This window comes from Lepeophtheirus salmonis, chromosome 8, assembly GCF_016086655.4.
Source record: "Lepeophtheirus salmonis chromosome 8, UVic_Lsal_1.4, whole genome shotgun sequence".
Lineage (NCBI taxonomy): Eukaryota > Metazoa > Arthropoda > Copepoda > Siphonostomatoida > Caligidae > Lepeophtheirus > Lepeophtheirus salmonis.
The window spans coordinates 28,104,335-28,125,744 of record NC_052138.2 but is presented as its reverse complement, the minus strand read 5'-3'; the positions used below and the strand labels follow the sequence as shown (position 1 = coordinate 28,125,744).

The following is a 21,410-nucleotide window of genomic DNA, read 5'->3' as shown; positions in this document are numbered from 1 at the left end:
AACGGAGCTACAAAAACCGGAATTTACAGAATAAATAATAAATTAAATCTTCTTTTCTAAAATGTAAAATGTTTGTCTACATTTTTTACATCCCTGTAATTTGCATCGCTCACTTCAAAGCTATATCCACATTCCACACCAATTTACATTACAATTGTAGAATAAAGTACAGGTGATAGTGAAAAAATAACAACAATTTTTGTCACTTTCTTTGACATATTGAAATCAATGTTAATTTTTTTGTAATAACACAATCAGTTTTTATTTGTTTTTGTTGTAACAAATACCATTTGAATTATTGATTCTTTTCCTTTCAGTTGATAAATTGTAAATTGTATCAACTTTTAGATTAATGAAGTAGTTATACTCGTATATCCTTGAAATACAAACTCCATTATTTAATCCAAACTACTAGAAAACATAGTTTAGCACTAAGTTGAATATATTTTACTTGCAAAAATGCATTTTTTAATGTATGCATTTTATAAATTTGTTTTTTTTTACAGGCATTAATAATTAAAAAACTTGAAATTTAATGACTAGATAATGCTAATAATGATTGCAAAATTTGAATCTTCTATCTTCAATATTGGCGCAGACTTATTCATTCAAATATTGAAGGTTAAATCTCCCTATTCAAGCTTTTATTGAGAATGCATATTTTTGAGAAAAGTGACAAATAGTATTTTTTTTATTTTATAGAAACAACAAATTTGACAATATTTATTTTTATTTAAAAAAAAAAAGACAAAATGTGAGAATATACGTTTTTTGAAAAGACAAAACTTGACAAATACCTTAGTCTTTAGAGAGAAAAAAAATGAGATAACACGTTTTCTTTATAATACTCAAGTATTATAAGCTCTAGCCATACACATCCTAATTTCAACTTCAGGTATCTTGTCTCTTTTAAAACAGTTATGATAAAACTTAAACAGCGGAGATTGATTTCAGCTATTGTAGTCAAAATAAAAGACTGATGAGGTCTGGTCCTAGGACTGAAACATTATATAAGGCCAAACTGATGGGACTACAATGTTTCTGTTTTTTCTTAGTTCGATCCAATACTCATTTCAATACTTGAAAAAACTTAGTTACCTCACATACACTAAAATTTATTTTGTATTTTTATATCAGCTGTTGATGCGTCACCTTCTTCACCTCTAATTAGTGCTATGTTTAAACTATAGCAATAAATACTAGTATTGATCGATAATCGCTACTACGACAACTTCCCCCATCGATCAGTCAAGTTGGCCAAAAACAAAAAAATAACGCTTATCACTAACTATGATGTGAAATTAGTATCAAGTGTTGGATATTACTTGAACTTTGTTAAAAATAAAACACCTTAGATATCAATATCACTTCTATAAGCTGAGTATTTTGCCTAAAAGAAAAATTGAGCCAACAAACCTTGCTTTCGAACAATGCATATTTTTTTTTTTAATTTTAATATTTCTCCTTTTGTTGATGCCGTTAAAAAACCCAGAAATATACAATTAAATATTTCTTAGATTTTTCATCTTTTTCAAAATTAATAACGTTTCTATTTCTGCTCCACATTATCTAAAATTCTATAAACCTGGAATAATCATGCATGATTTTTATTCCCATATGAGGAGAATATAAAAGGATTGATTGTTCGAAAGAAAGGGGGGGAAAATATTTCAACCTCATTTTTTACTTCATTCCTTCAAGAGGCGAAATAAAGAAAAGACAAATGCAGAATTATTCCATATCTAAAACGAACGTTACCTTTTTCAAACTATTCAACATCGTATACGACTTGGATCGAAGTTCCCGATTCTCCAGAGTGAGTCCATCAAAGAGCTTGAATCCATAGTAAACATCATGAAGGAAATTCGTGAGTTTGAAGCAGGTTTCAGTGTCACCAAATCCAATTGAGTTAATTACTCTTCTCATAACTTCGCCTAAATTAATTATATCAAATTGAATTGAATTATTAATTAATCCATGGAAAAATAATGGTTTAAAAAAACAGGATATTATTATATTAGTCAACACCAAAGTTGTGTTAGTCCTAATTTTTTCGGTTCCGGCCAATAAATTAGGACCGATCCAATCAGTCTCTGGGTACGGTCTTTAATACTGCCGATCCTTCGGACACTCATTTTGTACAAATGAATTCAAGCCAAAAAAGGAATTTATCTTTGTGGGCAGAATCCAAGTCATTTCAGTTTTTCTCTCATTCATCTGAATTCTGAATATCTGGTATTATAGTAATTTGGGACTATTCAGAGTCATTTTTTACTCTTCAAACAATCACCACATTAAAAGTAGGATTAATCAAACTTTTGTAAAAGTGTTTTTATTGATTATGTATCTTGTTCTGAACTCGAGGTATTTCTATTTGAAGGCTAGAAAATGGTGAAAAACGAGACACTTCTTTAGAACCGTATTAGTTGTTCATAATATATATAAGATCTGAGGAATACCATAACTTATATAATAGAAAAATATAAGTTATGGTATTCCTAGTTTAGAATATATTTATTTAAAATATGCATCTCCAACAGCATCTACAGGAGGAGAATTGATACGAGGAAAACTAACAGATCTCATAAGGAAGGAGTCAACTCTACTCCCTTATGAGATCTGTTAGTTTTCCTCGGATGAATTCTCCTCCTGTCGTCTCTCGTGGGATTAGGAATCCAAATTCGAACATCTCTTGATGAGTTAGAAGTATCTACTTTTTAGTTTCCTGGATCTTCCTTTTACAAGGCTTGACGTCATGAAATTGGCATTAAAAATGGAAATATATAGAGTTCAGAACAAGATACAGAATCAATATAAACTCTATATCATCATAAAAACACTTTTACATAAGTTTGATAAATCCTACTATTAATTTGGCAATAATTTTAAAAGTAAAAAATGACTGAACGATAATATTAATATAATCCAAGATATTTTAGATTTCAGATGACTGAGAGAAAAAACTGACATCAGTTTTGGATTCTGCACTTATAGATAAATTTGATTATTATTTTCAATTCATTTGTACACCCCCCTAACTGTTCCCCTGTGTTTTACATCAAATAATGTAAGTAATTTTAGAAAATTATTTCACAAAGTTGTATCTATACTATCACAAACAAAGAGAAACTGAATTAATTTAAGATTAAACAGATTGGGAACCATATTTGCCCCACATGCCGTAGTTTGGAACCCCTACTTAAAAAAATATGCCCCTTATTTTAAGCTTCCATTACATGCCGTTTTAAGTAAGGGTTCCTAACAGCATGTTATGAAAGCTAATAAGAAGGGATATATTAACTAAGCAGAAAAACTAGGCACCAAATAGACTTTAGGCAGGTTACCACATCTATCATGCATGTATATTGTACACCCATAGCTGCATAGGGAATTTATTTCTAAAAACTTTGCATACTATAGTTTCCAAACCTCAACAACTCTCCCTTTCAAAATGAAGAGGTTTTGTGATTTAGATATGCTATGATAAATTAAATTAAAATGACCACTTTCCGTTAAAGGTCATAGGGCACTAAAGGCATGGTTATTAAAAATTTACATTTTTTTGCTGAATTAAATGTGAATTAAACGTATTTTTAAATTTTGATATTTATCAGTCCAAGAGTTTGGCTGCGATATGCTAGGTTTTGAGGATATCATTACAATCAGCTGTGACAAGGGAGGAGGGGGAGAAACAAGGACATTAGCAAGAATATCGACGATGTAGATCTTCAATTCTACTCTGAGTCCAACAAGTACTTACAATTATAACACCCCAACAAATCCTTACGATTACTCTCTGTCTTTTATAACCAATACAAGTGTTAAATTAGGTTTTGAATATAAATGAATGTAGTAGGAAGGAAAGTCCACTACTCAGGAGTTAAATGACCAACTGTTAAGAAAAAGAAAATTCATTCTTCAGATTACCAATTCCAAAAAAAACAAAAAACAGGCCAGCTACAAAATTCACGAGTTTTACATCAATGCTTATAACACTCAAAGTGTACAACCATGAGAGATGTGGGACATTCACCAACCTCAGTGGTCACTCAAGGGGAGAGGTAAGGCCTAAAAACACGTCTATCCACATTAAAACCACGTAGACCTGAATAATATGACAAGATGTTATAAATGACGTCATAGGACAATGGGGCCAAAAATTATGAAAAAAAGATAAAAGGATTGACTTTCTTTTTGTTGTAAAAACAAAGATATTTTCTTTTAAAAAAGGTAATGTTAGAAATAGACAGAAATATTCATTTTCTTTGAAATTATTTCAAAAAAGTTGATAAGAAGGCACTTAAAAAAATTTCAGTTTAAAAATAAAGTAACAAATATTTATCCTTAAAAATCGTCAAAGGTAAAAAAAGGGGCCCTGCATTTTGAACCATGTAAGTTCACATGGGAGAGGCGAGAACTAGAAATTATTTGAAAACAGAAGCACGTGGCTTATGAATGACCCTTAAATAAAAAAAAATCTCTCGCCAAAAATATGACAAAGAAATTTATTTATATTAAGGAAATACTCAAGAAAAAGTAGAAATCACTAGAGATGAAATGAATCTCCATATACTCGAATATTTCGAGTGAAGAATCATATTTATTTTCAGAAATTTGTAGACTTTAATAAAATCGATTATTTTCCTTAATTTGAGTAACTCTCGTATCCAACGATGGAGAGTTAAGAGTAATTAATTTATACATAGATCAATCCAAATATCCATCTCAAAAAAGAACTTTACCGATAAAAAGAGTGACTTATTGAGTTATTATATCCCTTTGCGTCAACAACTTTTTTCACTCTATTAAAAATGCATGCTATAAAACAATTGTTTTTATTTATGTTTTCAATTAAGGGAAAATATATTTTTTTGTTCCATGCAAAAGTGTAATTAATTAATAAATGTCAACCAAAAAAACAGACTTGGATTGTTATTGTATTTTTCATCAATCCTAGTAATAAGTCTGGGTTACCTTTTTTATTTATTATTCAATTAATTATGGTTATAATTTATTTCCACATATTAATACATTAATATTCCAATTAATCCTTCAATGTTGTAAAAAAATGCACTCTGAAAGTTTGCAAAAAATTCCCCATAACTTACAATCAAAGAAATAGTGTAATCCCTATATTATTAAAACCTAGTGTTGAGACTCGGTTTTTCAGTTCGATCTTAAGTGACCCCCTATTTTTTATAGAATTTTACAAGGAGTTTGTGGAGGGTTATGAAGATATCATAAATTATGATTAAATACTTAATCAGATCACTTAATGTGAGTGTGTTAGAAATGAAATTTATAGCGTAATTTAAATCTGTATTAATGGCCCAATAACAGGGGCTCTTTTGAGCCCTTGTGCTCTGTAGTGCATCTTTAAATCTTCTGCGATAGATAACAGATGGCTGGAAAGCTACGGACTTCACGCATAGATGGCGCGATTCTTTCAAAATTCTCTTCATTTTTAGTTAGCACAAACATTCAAAATACAGCTTTTCTTCAGTCTGTGAATTATTGTGCTAAGTGATAAGCTACTTATGTTATTTTCAAACCAAAATTGATCAAAAAAAAAAATTGTTTTTTAATTAAATGTTGCTTCTTTATGGGAAAAATTACCGTTCAAGGTAACGTTGGCATGTAAAGTGTTATGGGAACTTCGCTCCATAAACGAATAATAAATAAATAATAATAATAAATTTGATTTTGTCACTTTTTTCACATGGAGTATGGACCAAATTCGTGAATTTGATGGGTCATGAATGTTATCCATTTTAATGTTTCATAAATTGATTCAACAGCGACGAATTTCGACAGAAACTCTGACTGCCTTTTCTCCGTTTCTTTTATTATATAACACATGGGCTCAAAAGTCAAGGACTTGATAAATAGATGGCGCTATTTTTTTAAATTCATCTTATTTTTATTTATTCCCAAGATTCAAAAGACAGCTGTCAAAATTTCATGATAGTCTGTTCTTTAGTTTGTGAGTTATGTCAAAGTGGCTAAGTGTGACCCTACTTTTGTTGTTTAGTGTTTTGATTTTACGTTTCTTCTTGATTGAAAAAATACCACTTAAAGTAATCAAGCGTGTTTGATTTGTTAAGCCTGGACTTTTCAGGTCATGTGATGTATTACATAATTATTTTCTTACTTATAGTAATTATAGGGGATTCGTGCTCCACAGGATATTAACAATTAGATAGAACTTTGGAGTAATGAAACTATAAGCAATATGCAAGTAATATTTATAAGGAAAAAAAAATCTTCATTATTTATCAATATTTAAGTTAAAGGTTAAAAATGACCTTTTAAAGAAGGCAAATCCTTTTTTATAACATTTTCTAAAATAAGGATAATTTCCGATTTATCTTCAAATCACATTTTTTAATAAAATTTCTTAAATTTTCTTTACTTAACGCCTTTTGGAGCCCTCAAATATTCATGGTTAGGGGGCGTTGGACCCTGTTCCTCCCTATTACTGGTCCTAATCTCAATTCAAAATATAAATTTGAATATAAAGTGCATAATACACCATCGAAATAGTGATTAATTTAATAAAATAATTTAGAAATTTCTGTAGGTCTTGATTATTCTTCCAGATTACTTTTTGCTGACTTTCGCAAGTTAAAAATACTATAGTTAAGAAAGAAACAATTACTTACCCGTCAGATCCGCAATTCCAAGAATAAAGTCAGTCCGTGGAACGGTTACCAGTAGAGGCTTTCTCTTAGTGCCCAACTCTTCTTTCGAAGACACATCCTATCCACAACAAAATAATCTATTTATATCAAACTTATTAGATAAATGATGAAAAAACTTACTAATGCATTGTCATTGAAGACTTCCTCCCTTTCAAAAATCAAATCACTTTGAACCTAATAACAGATTATAAATATATTGTAAAAACATTTTTTTTTAAATATAAGTTTATAAGACTCAGACTTGAGTGAGACTCGAAAATCAGTTCTGAGTGTTGACAAATATGTTTTATTAAGTTTTAATAAGCATTTAATGATGTTTCGCATAGGTGAAAATAATATTTATAAATTAAATGCGAGTCTCTGTGTGTATATGTATGTAGGGGATTAACCCCAAACCAATTAATGGAAAAAATCCAAATCCACAGCTGTGCACAAAAAGTTTATATATCCATGTCTATTCACAGAAAGTTAAATTAAATTTTTGAAAAAAAAGTCAAATATTTCATTTTCTAGTAAAAAACAAAACTTGTAAAATATCTTTTCAAAATATCAAGTACCCACTGGAGTGCCTTCAAATGCCCCAAAGATTATGCATACCCCCATTGGAGAACCACTAACCTATATAATATATTCTTCAATATGGGTGAACATAGTTCTCTCTTCTCCTCGCCAGGAGTGCAAGGGTGAAGGGTTTGGGATTGTACATATATTATAATAAAAGTGTGTTGGAATTGGCCTAATTAAATGAACACTTTTAAACCATATATATTGAATTTAAAGATGTTAATACTGGTGCCAATAATTAAATACCCCACCCAAAAAATATACATATACTATTTTGATTTCATTTTATTGAGCTTGTTCCTAATTACGAAATATTAATTTGTATTTATTATTGTATGAGGTTTAGTATTTTATGAATAAATAATTAAGTGGTAGGAATTTCAGAACGAGTATTCTCTGGAGTTTCAGCCCTAAAATAAGCGGTCCTGAGAATGTTCATACACAAACAATAGAATTGAGGATCAACATCAGAGTAACTTCTACCTATATCATTGCTAGATACAGAGTTGGGATTATGCTTATTTCCTGCACCTCACGACTGCTTGCACCTGATCTAATGACACGTTATGAGACCTAAGCTGCTCCCTTCCTTAACAGTCTTCTAATTATCAGTGTGACTAAGTTAATTTTCAGTTAAGTTTTTTATACATACCAGCAGGCAGTTAGTACAACTTTCATCTATGATAATTATGAATGAGAAAATTGTCAAAATTAGAGTAAACATAAAATTTATAACAATGTATTTATTTTTTTATGCTTCTTTGTTGTCCATTAAGCTATGTTGTTTAAAAAATGTGTGTGCTTAAGTAAGATGTAAATGTTATTATCAATTATTCCTCCTTAGTAGCACTATAATTAATATAATGCCAACAAAAGGGTCGTGTCTCAGAGTTACCTAATTTTTGTGACATTCTTTCAAGAGTGATTTTTACGCTCATTGCAATTTGGACAATTTATTAATCCCTAATGTTAATGTCCCATCAACAAACCAAATTGATAATAGTATAAGTAATCAATGAACAAAGTCTCAGATCCAAAAAGGTTCAATCAAAATTTTGGATTTTTAAAAGATATTCACTTTTTTACTTTGAAAAATAAAAAACAAACTTTGAGTACTATACACAGTACAACATTATTTTGTCATTCATTTTTTATAAGAAATAATCATTTTAGTGTAAAACTATAATAGAACTTGTGAAAGGTTGCTTATTCATCTATTATAGTTATTTTTAAATTTATTGCTCAAATTTTCAGTCTCAATATTTGGACCCATGTTCAGCCCTATACTTATTCATGAGTTGTACAAATATGACTTATGCAACTTATTTAAGTCCATATTACATTATTGTACCGAGTGGACCGTTAAAATCTGAACACTTTGAATTTTAAACTTCAACAAAATATAATTTATTAATCAACAATATAATTTCCACAAAATTAATACTTTAAATAGCTGTGTGTCTGAGCACTCCTAGTAATTAATATAGGCGTCCTTAGTGGAAGCCTGGCAACTGCTGCAGGTGTAGTCCTCTATAATGGCGTCCCAGTGTAGGCTGACAGTGGTTATGAGGGCCTCGGTGTTTGGATGAAAGACACTGCAGCCCTGATACCAAACTCCTCGACTACACCTTTTGTGTGCATGTCGAAGGGGTTGTTATCAGGGATGTAGGGGGCCAAAAGTGTTCGGCCAGAAGAGAATGTTGTTGGCCAACCATTCTTTTTCCTTTTTTAAGGTGTGTACCGGCACACTATCCAGCTGGAGAACTATATTTACATCAGGATAGTTTCCTTTTATCCACAGCAAAAGGTTCTCCTCCAAAGTAGTCACATAGTGAAACCCTTTGAGCCTGTAACCGACTGGGAACCACAGTAGAGGGGCTACCTTGCCGTCAGAGCCCATAAAGCTCAAGGACATGGCGGAGGCAGTGTGTCTTGTGGTACTAAGGTTCATCATTGATTCATCAATGTTTTCAAAGCTTAAGTACCTGTCATTTGCTTGTTCCTCAGCTGAAAATGATGACCCCTTTAGCTTTGGCCTTCTTGAAGTCATTTAAAAGAGTCTTTCAAGGCAGAAAATGAATTTATTTCATTGCTGGTGTAAAAAAAGGGCCTCTCCACCCCCCAAGGCTCTTTCCACCCACTTTATTTGATAGCTTTCCTGTGTAATCCCGAGATCTCTTGCATGGGATCTCAAGGGCTTGAGGGACTAGCCTGGGTTGTTTTCTACAACTTGTAAAGGTCCAGTTTGGCCTTTTTGACAGAGTTCTTCTTCCTCTCCAACGTTTTGGACTTGCTGACAGGGTAGAAGGTGGTCCTGGAGACGCCCAACTGCTTGGAGTGCACGAATGGAAATTAGTCAATCACGTTCAAGTGTCATTTGCTCGACTTATACGTAAGTTACAGAGCTCAGGTTTTTTTTTTTGGTTTTTTTGTGACTAATTTTTTATATGCTTATATGTGAATATGTATTAATTTCAATCATGAACCTTCATTAATTATTGAACTAGTAAGTCTACAGATTTCAATCAATCACACGGTACACATATTATATAAATACTTTGATGGATAGATAAACATTTATGTACCAGCATAAACATGTCAAAAGTAGATAAATAAATACTCATTAACGAATTGTTATTAACACGATAACATGACAAACAAAACAATTCTTTGCTTTAGGAAGATAAATGTATCTATCAAGTCTACCAACTCAGCATGGAATAACTGACAAAGGGGATACAAAAAGCTTTCTTTTCCCCAAATTAACCTTATAAAAAAACATAATTGACAAGGAGAATTAGATTATTCGAAGAAACAATTCCTAGCGTGATTGCTTCATTTAAGAGAAGAAAGTGACTAATATAGAGTTTCTTTAAATATACATATATAGAAAGAGAGAGATGATTCAAGGAAAACTCTCCCAAAACTTGCAGTAGCATGACTAAGTTCAGATATCCGTTATTTTTATAGAATCAAGAAAAGACAACCCAAAACAGACATTCTTCTCCAATACACCCAAACTGCAAAGCTGAGGGGGTTGAGGCCAGGCCTGGAGGAAGGCCAGAAGTCAACCATATTATTCCTGCAAAAGTTTTGGTTCTTCTTGGCTGTAATGGACTTCTTCATGTTGTAGGTAGTCGGAATACATATGCCAATCCTCTTTGCAGCCTTCTCAAAACCGGTACACAAATATTTGTGTCTTGACAACACTTGTAATTATATTATTGATTTGTTAATAAAAGTCAATATAGTATCTACAATACAAATAGGGTGTAACGAAAAAAATTACACACTTATGAAAAGGATTGCAGCGAAATATAAGGGATTTTTTTTAATATAATATTAATTGAATAATAGACATATAAGCAGATATTTTGTTTTTAACAAAAGATTCTACATATAAACATTTCTCCACGCGGGAAATACTATTTAATATATTGCGAGGGGTGTATGCACAAACAGTTTACAATGTCAAAAGGAGGATGGAAGGCGATAGACATCCTGATTCTGACATCTGATATTCTTGGACCCCGATCTGGTGATGGAGGTAGTGAAAACTGTCTACTGAAAAGTATGCAGCTTCATGCAGATGAATTCAACGTTTCAAAGATGACAATTTCAAGAATGATGGAAAAAAACAGATGAAAAAATCCCTTGTTTTCCCGGTATCTAGAATTCCATAGATCGGGTTATAACCGTCATAGATGATAAGACTTGGACAGTCGATCCAATCCGAATGACCGGTACATGGCCTTTGATGAGCAAGTAAAAGTGTATTCACGCTCCTAATCAACACCAAACATCCAGCTTCTGCCATGAGTCTCATTGTTGTGGCCTCCAAAAGGATGAACATCCCATTGATTTTCCCTAAAACTAAATTTCACCTGAATGGAACAGATTACAAGAAGATCCTGACACATTAATTTATCCCGTGGGTACACCAGGCTATCTCTGATGAGAATTATGTGATACATCAGGATGGTGGCTCAGTTCATACCTAAAAAGTGACTTAGAAGTTCTTAAAGGACAATATGCCATTTTGGAGCAAGCTAATGCGGCTCCCTACATCCTGGATCTCAACCCTATTGATTACTTATTTTGACCGCAAATTGAGAGGAAAATGAGCAATGTGCCATTATGTCCAAAGCCTATATTAAGGCTATCTGCAATAACTTCAGTAAGATATTGGAGACTGTCGGTACATCCAATGGTATTCCTGTTGGTCCTGACATTAAAATATAATTATACAAAAACTATTTATAATTTTAAATGTATTTATTTGCGCTTGCTGTTCTTGATGAAGTAAAAGTTTGTAATTTTTTCCTTACATACGGTACAATACTCGTGAGGGAACATATATTTACTGTATATATAAAGAGATTGACAGCCTGTCAGTCCTTTCTCCTCTATACATACATGGGTATATATGTAAATATGTACTCACTTATATAAATACAGATAAAAGTGTAAAGGGATAGAGAGAATCTCTTTAGTTCAAGTACATTTTACATTGATAATTGACACTTCACATCTACATTGTACATATATACATGTAAGTATGTAAATACAAGAGAGATAAGGTTAAATGGAGCCTGGGTACACTAACCATATACACTACAGGGTGTTAAGATGGTTCTAAGAAAATTGCAATTGGGAAAATTCCCCGTTATTTAATAACAAAATCAGAATACCTCGACCCAAAACTTGTTTTTTGAATGACAGAGCCACAAAGCGGGTTAAAAACCACTGCATAAAATTCACAAAGCATTTAGGCCCCCTCCGAGTACCTCAAAAGAACCCTAGAGTCCATGTGTCATTTAAGAGAACAGCATGGATACCATGTAGAGATAAAACCACCGCTGCCACTTCTCAAATGATTTAAGCACCCTCCAAATATTTCAAAATGAACTCCAAGCCTATGGGTTGATTAAAGCTACGATAAAGACATCAAGCAACATAAAAACTATCACCAATACTTCAAAAAGTATGTAGGCCTCCTCCAAATACACCTAAATAAATTCGGGGCCACGTATAATGTAAATATGTAAATTTGTATATGGTTTATTGTAGGCTGACCCGGTTTTACCGTGGCTGTTCCATTTAAAAATATTGTACTACATTTGCATTGTAATATTCTTACTCAATGCATTTAAATGAATCTTGTAGCACTTATTATCGAGTCAAAAGGCTTATTAAAGACGATAAAGACATCCGCCAATAGCCCAGATCTTGCAAGAAGTCAAAAATCGAAATCACAAGGCTGACAAGGGCCATTCAGATTCACTCGTCTGTCTAAATCCAGACAAACTCAATAAAGTGGCCCACAGTCTTGAGATTGGTTAAAGAGTGGCTTGATAAGAATTTATTTTTTTACCAAAAAAAACCTATATATATATATATGGTCTCCCTATAGTCCATACCTGAACCGACTGAATTATGCTTTTTTGGCTCCAAAGCCTATAAACGATGTCACAAGAATATCAACTCCATAAATCAGGTCATAGACAAAGTAATATATAGAGGCGATAAGTTGGGTAATTTATTGATCTAAATTTCAACTGTTAACAAAACATGGATGGTGTAGAGAAGATACGGAGAAAAGAAAAGAGTTGAAAAAGCTGACAGGCTAACATCACGATAAGGAGTAAAAGACAGGTATCGTTCTTGGGAGAGGTTTTTAACAAGGTTAATAGAAATACAAGGTTATACATGACGTGTGTGCGACTGACGTTTGACTTCCACTACGCTTTTAATATTGACCTCATATTAAATTAATGGTTGCGTGTTTTGTCAAAATCTGTTTTTCTTATTGAACATTCGAAACGATACATTAAATTGAAAATTCTATCAATAGCGACGTCACAGACTATCAGTGGTTGCGTGCTTTGTCAAAAATCTGCCTGTCTTGCCCAGCAGTCGGTATAATACATCTGTTTGAAAATTCTAACAATCCCAATTACATGATTGTCTAACCTTGTATTCATATTAACCTTGTTTTTTAATGCAGATGAGTTTACGGCAAATGAAATTTTAGAAAAAGAAGTTTTTAAGAGAAGAGAAATTGGCCCTAAAGATAGCTTTTTTAATTGTATTGAAATCATAGGCTGAAAATGCTTTTAGTTCGTAAATCAAAAAGAAATTAATTTTCAGATCAGATATAGCGGAAGAAAGTAGCATTGACTTTAAAGCCTCAGTCGGGAATACAGTGCCTTCATACACCAATAATAAGTCGTTATTAAGGCCAAAGAAGAATACAATTAAGGCTTTCCTTTAACAAAAAAAAATATTTTTTGTGTATATGAAGAAATTTAAATAGCCTAAAATAGTTTAATTGATTCTCACGGGGTACATAGATATAACGAGTGGTACATTTAAATCCGAACATTTACTAATTCAATAATTAATAAGGTTGTGTGATTGAATTTTATTCATATTTCGATAAATTAAAGCATAAACAATTAGTTACAAAACAGAACAAACATGAACTCTCTACCTTATGTACAAGTTGATTAAATGACAGAGACTTATGAGGGTGGAGAGTCCACTTTTGACACTAGCAATGAAAGACACAGATCATTTCTAGTTACAAAACTCTTTCAGACACTTTTGGCCCCCTGCAGCCCTGATGCCAATCTCTTTGACTACACTTTTTTGGGTGCATGTCGAAGAAAGGCCTGCAGTGTCCGTCATTCAAACACCTAGGGCCTCAAAGCCACTTTCAGCCAGCACTTGGACGCAATGACAGAGGACTACATCTGCAGTGATTGACAGACCTACCGCCATCACCTGGAAGACCTCACTGCTGCTAAGAACGGCTACATTAATGATTACGAGAGCTCAAACATACATCTATATTGTATAGTATTAATTTTATTGAAATTCTATAGTTAGTTAATAAATTATACCCCTTTCAAGTTTAAAATTCCAAGTGTTCAGATTTTAATGGACCACTAGGGTAAGTAAATTTAGATATACAAAAGTTGTGTACAATGTCTTATGATTCATCCGAGACATACACAGATATAATCAAATGATTCATTTGATTTTTACATAATAATATATCGTACCATGTCAAACACACACACAAAAAGATAAAATATGATTTCCATTTGATGGTTGTACATAGATAAAAATATATAAATGTTTATTTCCTGAAGCTTTCATTACCTGTTCCCTGAAGACGAGTTCATTGTAGCGGAGAAAGTGATAAAAGGAAACAGCCTCAATGTACTCTTGAAGTCCTTGAAAGTAAAAGTATAATTAAATTATCTAAAAATAAAAATGCAATTGAAAAAAGACTCACCCCCAGTATAAGCCCGTAGAAATTGAAAAGGACTTTCTCCTTCCAACTCCTTTGCAACTTGGATCCAATGAGTTGAGCGAATCTTTTTCAAACGCTCCTCTACCTCTAGAAGGGTAGACATTTCCTCTTCTACACTGTAATTTTTATAAAATGTAAGTTCATTTTAAAAATAACAAAAGTTTCGAAAAATGAATATATAAAAAGTTATTTATGATTGATTTTTTTTTATATTGCATATTGATAAAATGATTTGTTGAACGTATATACAGGATTCATCTCATCTAATGCTATATATTTTTTTATTTTTTCAAAAGTAAAATTTAAACAAGAGGTTTTGTGAGGACATTTATTTAATAAAATCATCTAAAAATTTGTGAGCTCTCAGTCCTAATATTTGCCTCAATACGAGGCATAAATCCCTTGGAAGCCTTGACCATGTAGTCAGACTCGAGCTTGGTCCACTCCTTCTTTATACAAGCCCCTAGAGACTGGACCCTCCTGTGAGGAGTAGCACACACACAGACTCGCCTAGATAGAGTAGTCCAAGGGGCTCACGTCAGGAGAGGAGGCCGGTCACATATAAAGGTTACAAAAGTGCGGAAATTTGACCCATAGAAGGCCTAGGCCTACGCGGCACGGAGCTCTGTCTTGAGTGAAAAAAAGTTGTCCCCGAATTTTTCTCTCGCCCAAGGTAGCACTTTCTTATCGAGAAGTTTGATGTAAGTGTCGGCATTGAGCCGCTTCTTCCTCTCCGCAATGCTGGCAACAACATCCAAGACCAGAGTTCCGATGGATTCTTTGTTCTGAAGACATGTCTCACTGAATCTGCACCCGAGCGCCTTGGATTTGACCATGGGTCATACCACGTTAAAGAAACTTCAAAATTTCACTCCTTCATTGCTCCATTTTACTCGTTCTCGTTTTGTTTTGTTTTTAATTGAGTCGAAACTTTATATAAGGAATCTTGAGTTACAACAACTATCTTTTATCGAGTTTGAAGACAATTTACAAATAAATTATCGATTTATTAAAATTTAGATTAAGTAAACAATTAGATAAGATCAACGCTGTAAAAAGTTGTACGCTCTGTAGGCCACAAATGAAGATACATATTTCAGTTTATAAAGGTTATGTATCTCAGAGTAAAAACTATAAGGAGCAAAAATTTGCTGCTTTAAAAATTATCAATATTTTCTAATTATTTTTCTACCAAGAAAGGATATCTTACTTTTGAATACGGTGAAGATGAAAAATGATTCGCTTGCTCTCAATAGTAATATCCCGACAGAGTTTTACAATTCTCTCATATTTGTCATGGCGTTGATCCAATTCGCTATTTTGAATAAAATAAAATATATAAGCCAGCCCACATAACATATGGCCTGAAAAGTTCCGGCTTCATAAAGAAAAAACTATTTTTTTTTTCATTTTTTTTTTTTAAATTCCCTTTTTAGAGCAGAGCCCCCATAATAAGTTTCAAGCAATTGCTTAGCTTGAAAGCTATTTTTTCGCATCAAGAATCAGCTTAAAATTCAAACACAAATTTGTTCTTGATCTATTGTTTTAGAAATAATAAAAGTAACGGTACACTTAGCAAAATAACTCGCAAACTAAAGAACAGATTCTGATGAAATTTTGATAGCTGTCTGAAAAGTAGGTGAATTAAAAAAAAAAAAAAAAAAAAAATAGCGCCAAATATGTATCAAGCCAGGGATTTTTCAGTCCATATATTATATTTATAATATAGGGGTATTCCCCATAAAATCGCCCAATGAAAAGGCGAATTTTTCATCCGGACACCTCAGAATTTGAAAAAAATTTAGTATAGTAGGTCTAGTAGCCGAATTAATTAAGCGTCGAATAACAGACAAACGTTGTTCCAATCAAGTAGATGAAATCATCAGTGAGACTCTCCGTTTTTCGTGAGCACACTCACATGTAACTACTCTATACTTGGATGCTCTCTCTTCAAGAATGAATGAATAATAATATGGCAAGATAAGCCAGGTAATACTTTAGTCTCTAGAGGGCTACCTGACTAAGCCTTAACTGCTCACGCTCTTTCCTAAACCTCATTCAAAGTTATATGCATAATTTTTTATTCTATATAATTGAAAGTAGCTATCCTATAAATATAATATTGAATTAGTTAATTAAATACATTTACTTCATTATATTTTTTTTTAAATGTCAATTATTTATAACATAATATTGATTTAATAGACTTCATTTCCCTTCTGATTCAAATCGAATTATAGCAAAGGAAAAAAATCTATTAACCTATCCTATATTTTGTTCTCTTCTAAGTGACATCAGAGCAAAAAAGGAATCCAATTCGATAATGACGAAATTTGATGGTCAAATTTAAGGTCATCATATAAGGGAATTGCTACAAAAGAGCTACTATAAAAAAATGTGACAAAAAACAGTCCAAAATTTAGCAAATAGACGTATAAAATAACTAAGCATGTTCCAATGATACTTTTTTGAGTCTCAAAGGTTATTAAGAACTGTTTTTATATGTAGCCTTTTTTTTTACTTATCTCTTTATATATCTCCCTTTGTCTTCCTTCTTCTCTTCTACTTTTGTATCTTTCTACATCCCTCTCTTTAATTCTACCTTCATTCTTTGTTTCTATTTACCTCTATTCAGCGCTGCAAGAGAGGCACCCAATTTCTTTATTTATATATAAAATAAACCTATTTGTATAAGTAATTATATATCGACGTTCTTAAATTTTTTGGGGCTAAGCCCCTCTAAATGATGAAAGCCAGAGTCCCTCTGACTTTTACCATACTAAATTTTTATCAAAATTCTGAGTTGTTGAGATGAACATCTCATTGGAGCGATTTGATGTGAAATAAGTTATATAAAACTATACTTGGAGAGGCCATAAAACATTTGCACAATGGGTCGATTAGCTAAGTCCTCGGGGAGGACAGATGATGATGAGTTATTTTGTCCATCTCCTCCGCCGGAGGTTTTGGAGTGATGATGGTGATGATGATGATGGGATCTCCCTTCTTTTTTGCCTCCTGTGGGGATGTAAAGAAAATATGATTAGACAAATCAATACACATGTACATTAAGGTGACAATTAAGTCATTTTTTTTTTTTTTTTTGGAAAAGTTAATGACTACTCTTAAAGATGGTATCTAATCGTACAAAAACATTTGAGAAAAGTTTGAGTAGTTTTGAAAAAAAAATTGGAGGTAGCTCATAGGCCCAAAAGTTTTGAAAATTTACATTTTTAAAGAAAAAACTGAGTATTTGCTTGATTACTATCCATATGCCTCAAATTAAAGCTTTTTGTAAAAACAATAAATTGAGTTTACTAAATTTACAATAAAATATATATTATATTCATTTAAAAAAAAAAATAATAATTATACATATATATTCAAAATAACGTCGATTGAAGTTGATTGTAATTTAACTCAAGCCCCTTTTTTTAATTCTGTAGCAAATAAATATGAAAATTGCAATTACGTTCAATTCACATTAAATTCAAAGAAAAAATTAAAAAATTTAGTTACCATGACCTTAGTTTTTTAAGGAAAGTGACCTTTTTAATTCACTTTTAACACATAAAACCAGCAATAAAAATCTAGGTCATCCTATTCAAAGATTGTACCTACAAAAAAATATATCATTTGAACACATTTTTTTTTTTTTTTTGATGATATAGCAAATAAATGAACAAGTAAGTACGTTATTTATATTTGCATATTTAGACACAAGATTTATTTCTTCAAATTATTTCCTTTTTAAGTAAATTTATTTTGTAATCAGTATATTTATATTTTGTTATAATATGATAGATGTAAATAATTTCTTATTGTGTAAGTTTTAGACAAATGCTAATGACTTTTTGTAAGTACTTTCTCGTTGGGGTCGATCCTTCGATGGTTTTCCCTGACTTGTAGAAGACATTGAAGTTGTGACTTGTCAGTTGTTATTAATCCACTATATTCTGTGATGAGCGCCTCTTTCAGCAAGATCATTGTATACGTAGAAAGAAATAACTTTTTCTGATGCCTCCATGTTGTCTTCCCTACCATTCCAAAGTGCTGGTTCAACTTTTTTTTTTTTTTTCTCAGGCAACTTCAAAATTTTTTTTTTTTTTTTGACTTCTTCGTGACAAAGTCAGTCTTTAATATTTTTTGTATAAAATCATTGGCTAAGCATTTTTCTATATGTAGTTAAACTTACTCTATCATCAAAGAAACCAAAGTCCAAAGAGTTCCTCCGACAAATACCATAATTGATTGGAAAATTTGCAAGAGGCAGATTTGGAAATATTCCTATTATTTGAAGAATATTCGATTAACAAATTCACTAGACTGAGGTCGTTCAAAGGAGCATTGGAGGACTGACATCCATTGACCCAAGTTTTTGATTTATATTATTACTATGAAAACGAAAAACATCACGTAATCCTCGTTCTTTAATTTGAAATCCAATCTAAATATCAAAAAATTTCGATTATATATCACTTTTGAAAGCCAACAGACATAGTGCATTGAACCAAGTGACATGGACTTAACTCCACGCTCAAAGTAATTGGAGAGAAGATTGATGGGAAGAGAGGAAAATAATAATAAATAGACCTTCTGCTCTTTTTTGTCTTTCCTTTTATAAATATTTCCTAATAATTTGTGAATGTGTACTTTTAAAAAGGATACTGGGTGCAAAGAAAAAATCTTGACACTTTCAATCTAGAACTCTACCAAGATGTATTTCAGCAACCAGTTGTAATAGGGTATGCCAATAAACTAAGAATAACTAATATGATGTCTTGCTACCCTAATCATCGATGTAGCTCCCCTTGGCAGCAATGATGGCTTCCAGGCGGCTACCTTGTACCCATTCCGTATATAGTCACCAGACATGGCATCCCAGTGCTGGTTGACGATGTCCTTGAGGTTGTTGATAATTAGATGGCGGACGGCACAGGCCTTGGACTCAACATAAACCCAAAAAGTGAAGTCTAATGGGTTGGCATATGGTGAGCAGGGGACCACATTTTCTTTGGCCAGAAAGACAAGTTGTCCTCCAACAGCTTCTGGGACTTTTTGGACGGTTGTACAGGCGCACCATCCTTCTGGAACACCACGTTCATGTCCCGGTAGTTGGTCTAGACCCATGGTAACAACTTCCTATTCGTTAGTTTCTTACCAGCGTCCAAAAGTGTACAGACCGAAATTCGTTGGTCACGTTCAGATAGCATTTTCTCGGCTTCTAAGACACTTGAGAAGATCTTCTTTGTTTTTGTATTTTTTTAGTATTTTTACCATATTCACAAAACCTTGATGTATGTAGCAAAAACGAAGTATAAATATGTTTTACCTACACTCGGTTAATGACCATGATTGGGGAAAAAAATAAATTATCTCACTAATCTTATATTATTTATGTTACACGTCACGCACTAGCTTTGTGGTGCTTTAACTTGTTGTTTCTCTCTTATTCATTTTCTTTTAATAATTCACATAGGAGTCTTTGAAATTTAAAATGTAATGATGTATTGAATTATTATCGTGTTTTCCTCTTTTAACTTAATTGTAATTATATTATAATTTTTCCATATCAAATAAAAATTGTGTCTAAATTATAAAAAAACCAAAAATAAACCAACAATACCTGCCTTTTCATTCCCATTTATAAGGTGGATATTTAGTGACGTCAAACTGTTTATGTTTAAAAACAATTTTGGCTTCTTTAAGTGATATTTGAGGGGCTTCCAAAGTTTTAGAATTAAAAATTTATTTATAGAAATATATGATAATTCTTTGCAAAATATGAATTATCCACACTAAATTTTGCTATCTTACTTTTTTTATTCAAGGACTACATATTATAATGAGGAAGGAAAGGTTACATGCAAACACAGTAAGATATTTCTTACAAAAATGTTATTTATATTTCTTTAAAGATCAATTTAATGAAGTAAATAAAAAAAAAATGCTTTCTAAAAAAAGTCATTCACACACTTGATGTTTATCATTAAAAATAGATTTGAGTCCAAAAGGACTTGCAATTATAACTCCGTAATAAATTATCAGGATTACGCTCCGTCTTTTATAAGCACACACAAATGTTCAATCCTGTTTTAAATATAATTGAATCTATTTAGAAAAGGAAGTTCATTACGCAAGAATTTGAAAAAAAAAAATAATGTCAACTCCTAAGGAAAAGAAAATTCATTCCTCAGACTACCAATTCCAAATAATGGACCAGCTAAACAACACAAACGATTTACATCACTAGTGTCCGTCTTTGTTGGGATCGGAGTAGAATTGAGGATCGACATTGGTCTAATTTGTGTGTAGTCCCTTCATCTCACGGCTGCTTGCATCTAAAGTAATAAAACGTCATGACAACTAAGCTTCTCTCCTCTTCAATTCTTCAAATTGTCAAGATTACCATGTTTATTAAAGGTTTTTTATTTCTATATACCGGCAGGATATATTTTATACAACTCTAATCCATACACAGGAGTGCCATAAACGGTTTGAGAGTTATCAGTCAAAATGTTAGATTTTTTTCGAAAACAGCCCCATCCTAATGTAGAGTAAAAACCAAGGAACATACATATTATGTTAAGTATATAATCCCTTCCTCCCAATCCATCTTTTAAGGCATATATTTAGTAATAACAAAAATATGTAAATACATAAGTAAAAAGGGAAACGAATCAAAGAGAAAGCAAATGCATTGAGGCACGATACTCTATTATTCGATAAATTGGGAATTCTTATAATTTTTTCTTTCGCTTTTATTTTGTATATACAGGGTGCGCAAGCTATCTATGCCACCACTTTGGCGCACTCTGTTGGGC

General features: G+C 32.1%; 1 protein-coding gene across 8 annotated transcripts in view; it reads right to left on the bottom strand.

Annotated features, from left to right (window-relative positions):
• The window catches only part of Trax (Translin associated factor X), a 117,166-nt gene that overhangs the window by 2,365 nt on the left and 93,391 nt on the right, over positions 1-21,410 (bottom strand). For all 8 annotated transcript variants that reach the window (XM_040717534.2, XM_071890465.1, XM_071890463.1 and 5 more), the window contains 7 exons: positions 17,451-17,604; positions 15,797-15,901; positions 14,569-14,702; positions 14,433-14,506; positions 6,822-6,875; positions 6,663-6,759; positions 1,759-1,934 (listed from right to left, as the gene is read on the bottom strand). In XM_040717534.2, coding sequence (XP_040573468.1) covers positions 1,759-1,934; positions 6,663-6,759; positions 6,822-6,875; positions 14,433-14,506; positions 14,569-14,702; positions 15,797-15,901; positions 17,451-17,604 — 794 coding nt within the window. The remainder of the gene's footprint in view (positions 1-1,758; positions 1,935-6,662; positions 6,760-6,821; positions 6,876-14,432; positions 14,507-14,568; positions 14,703-15,796; positions 15,902-17,450; positions 17,605-21,410) is intronic.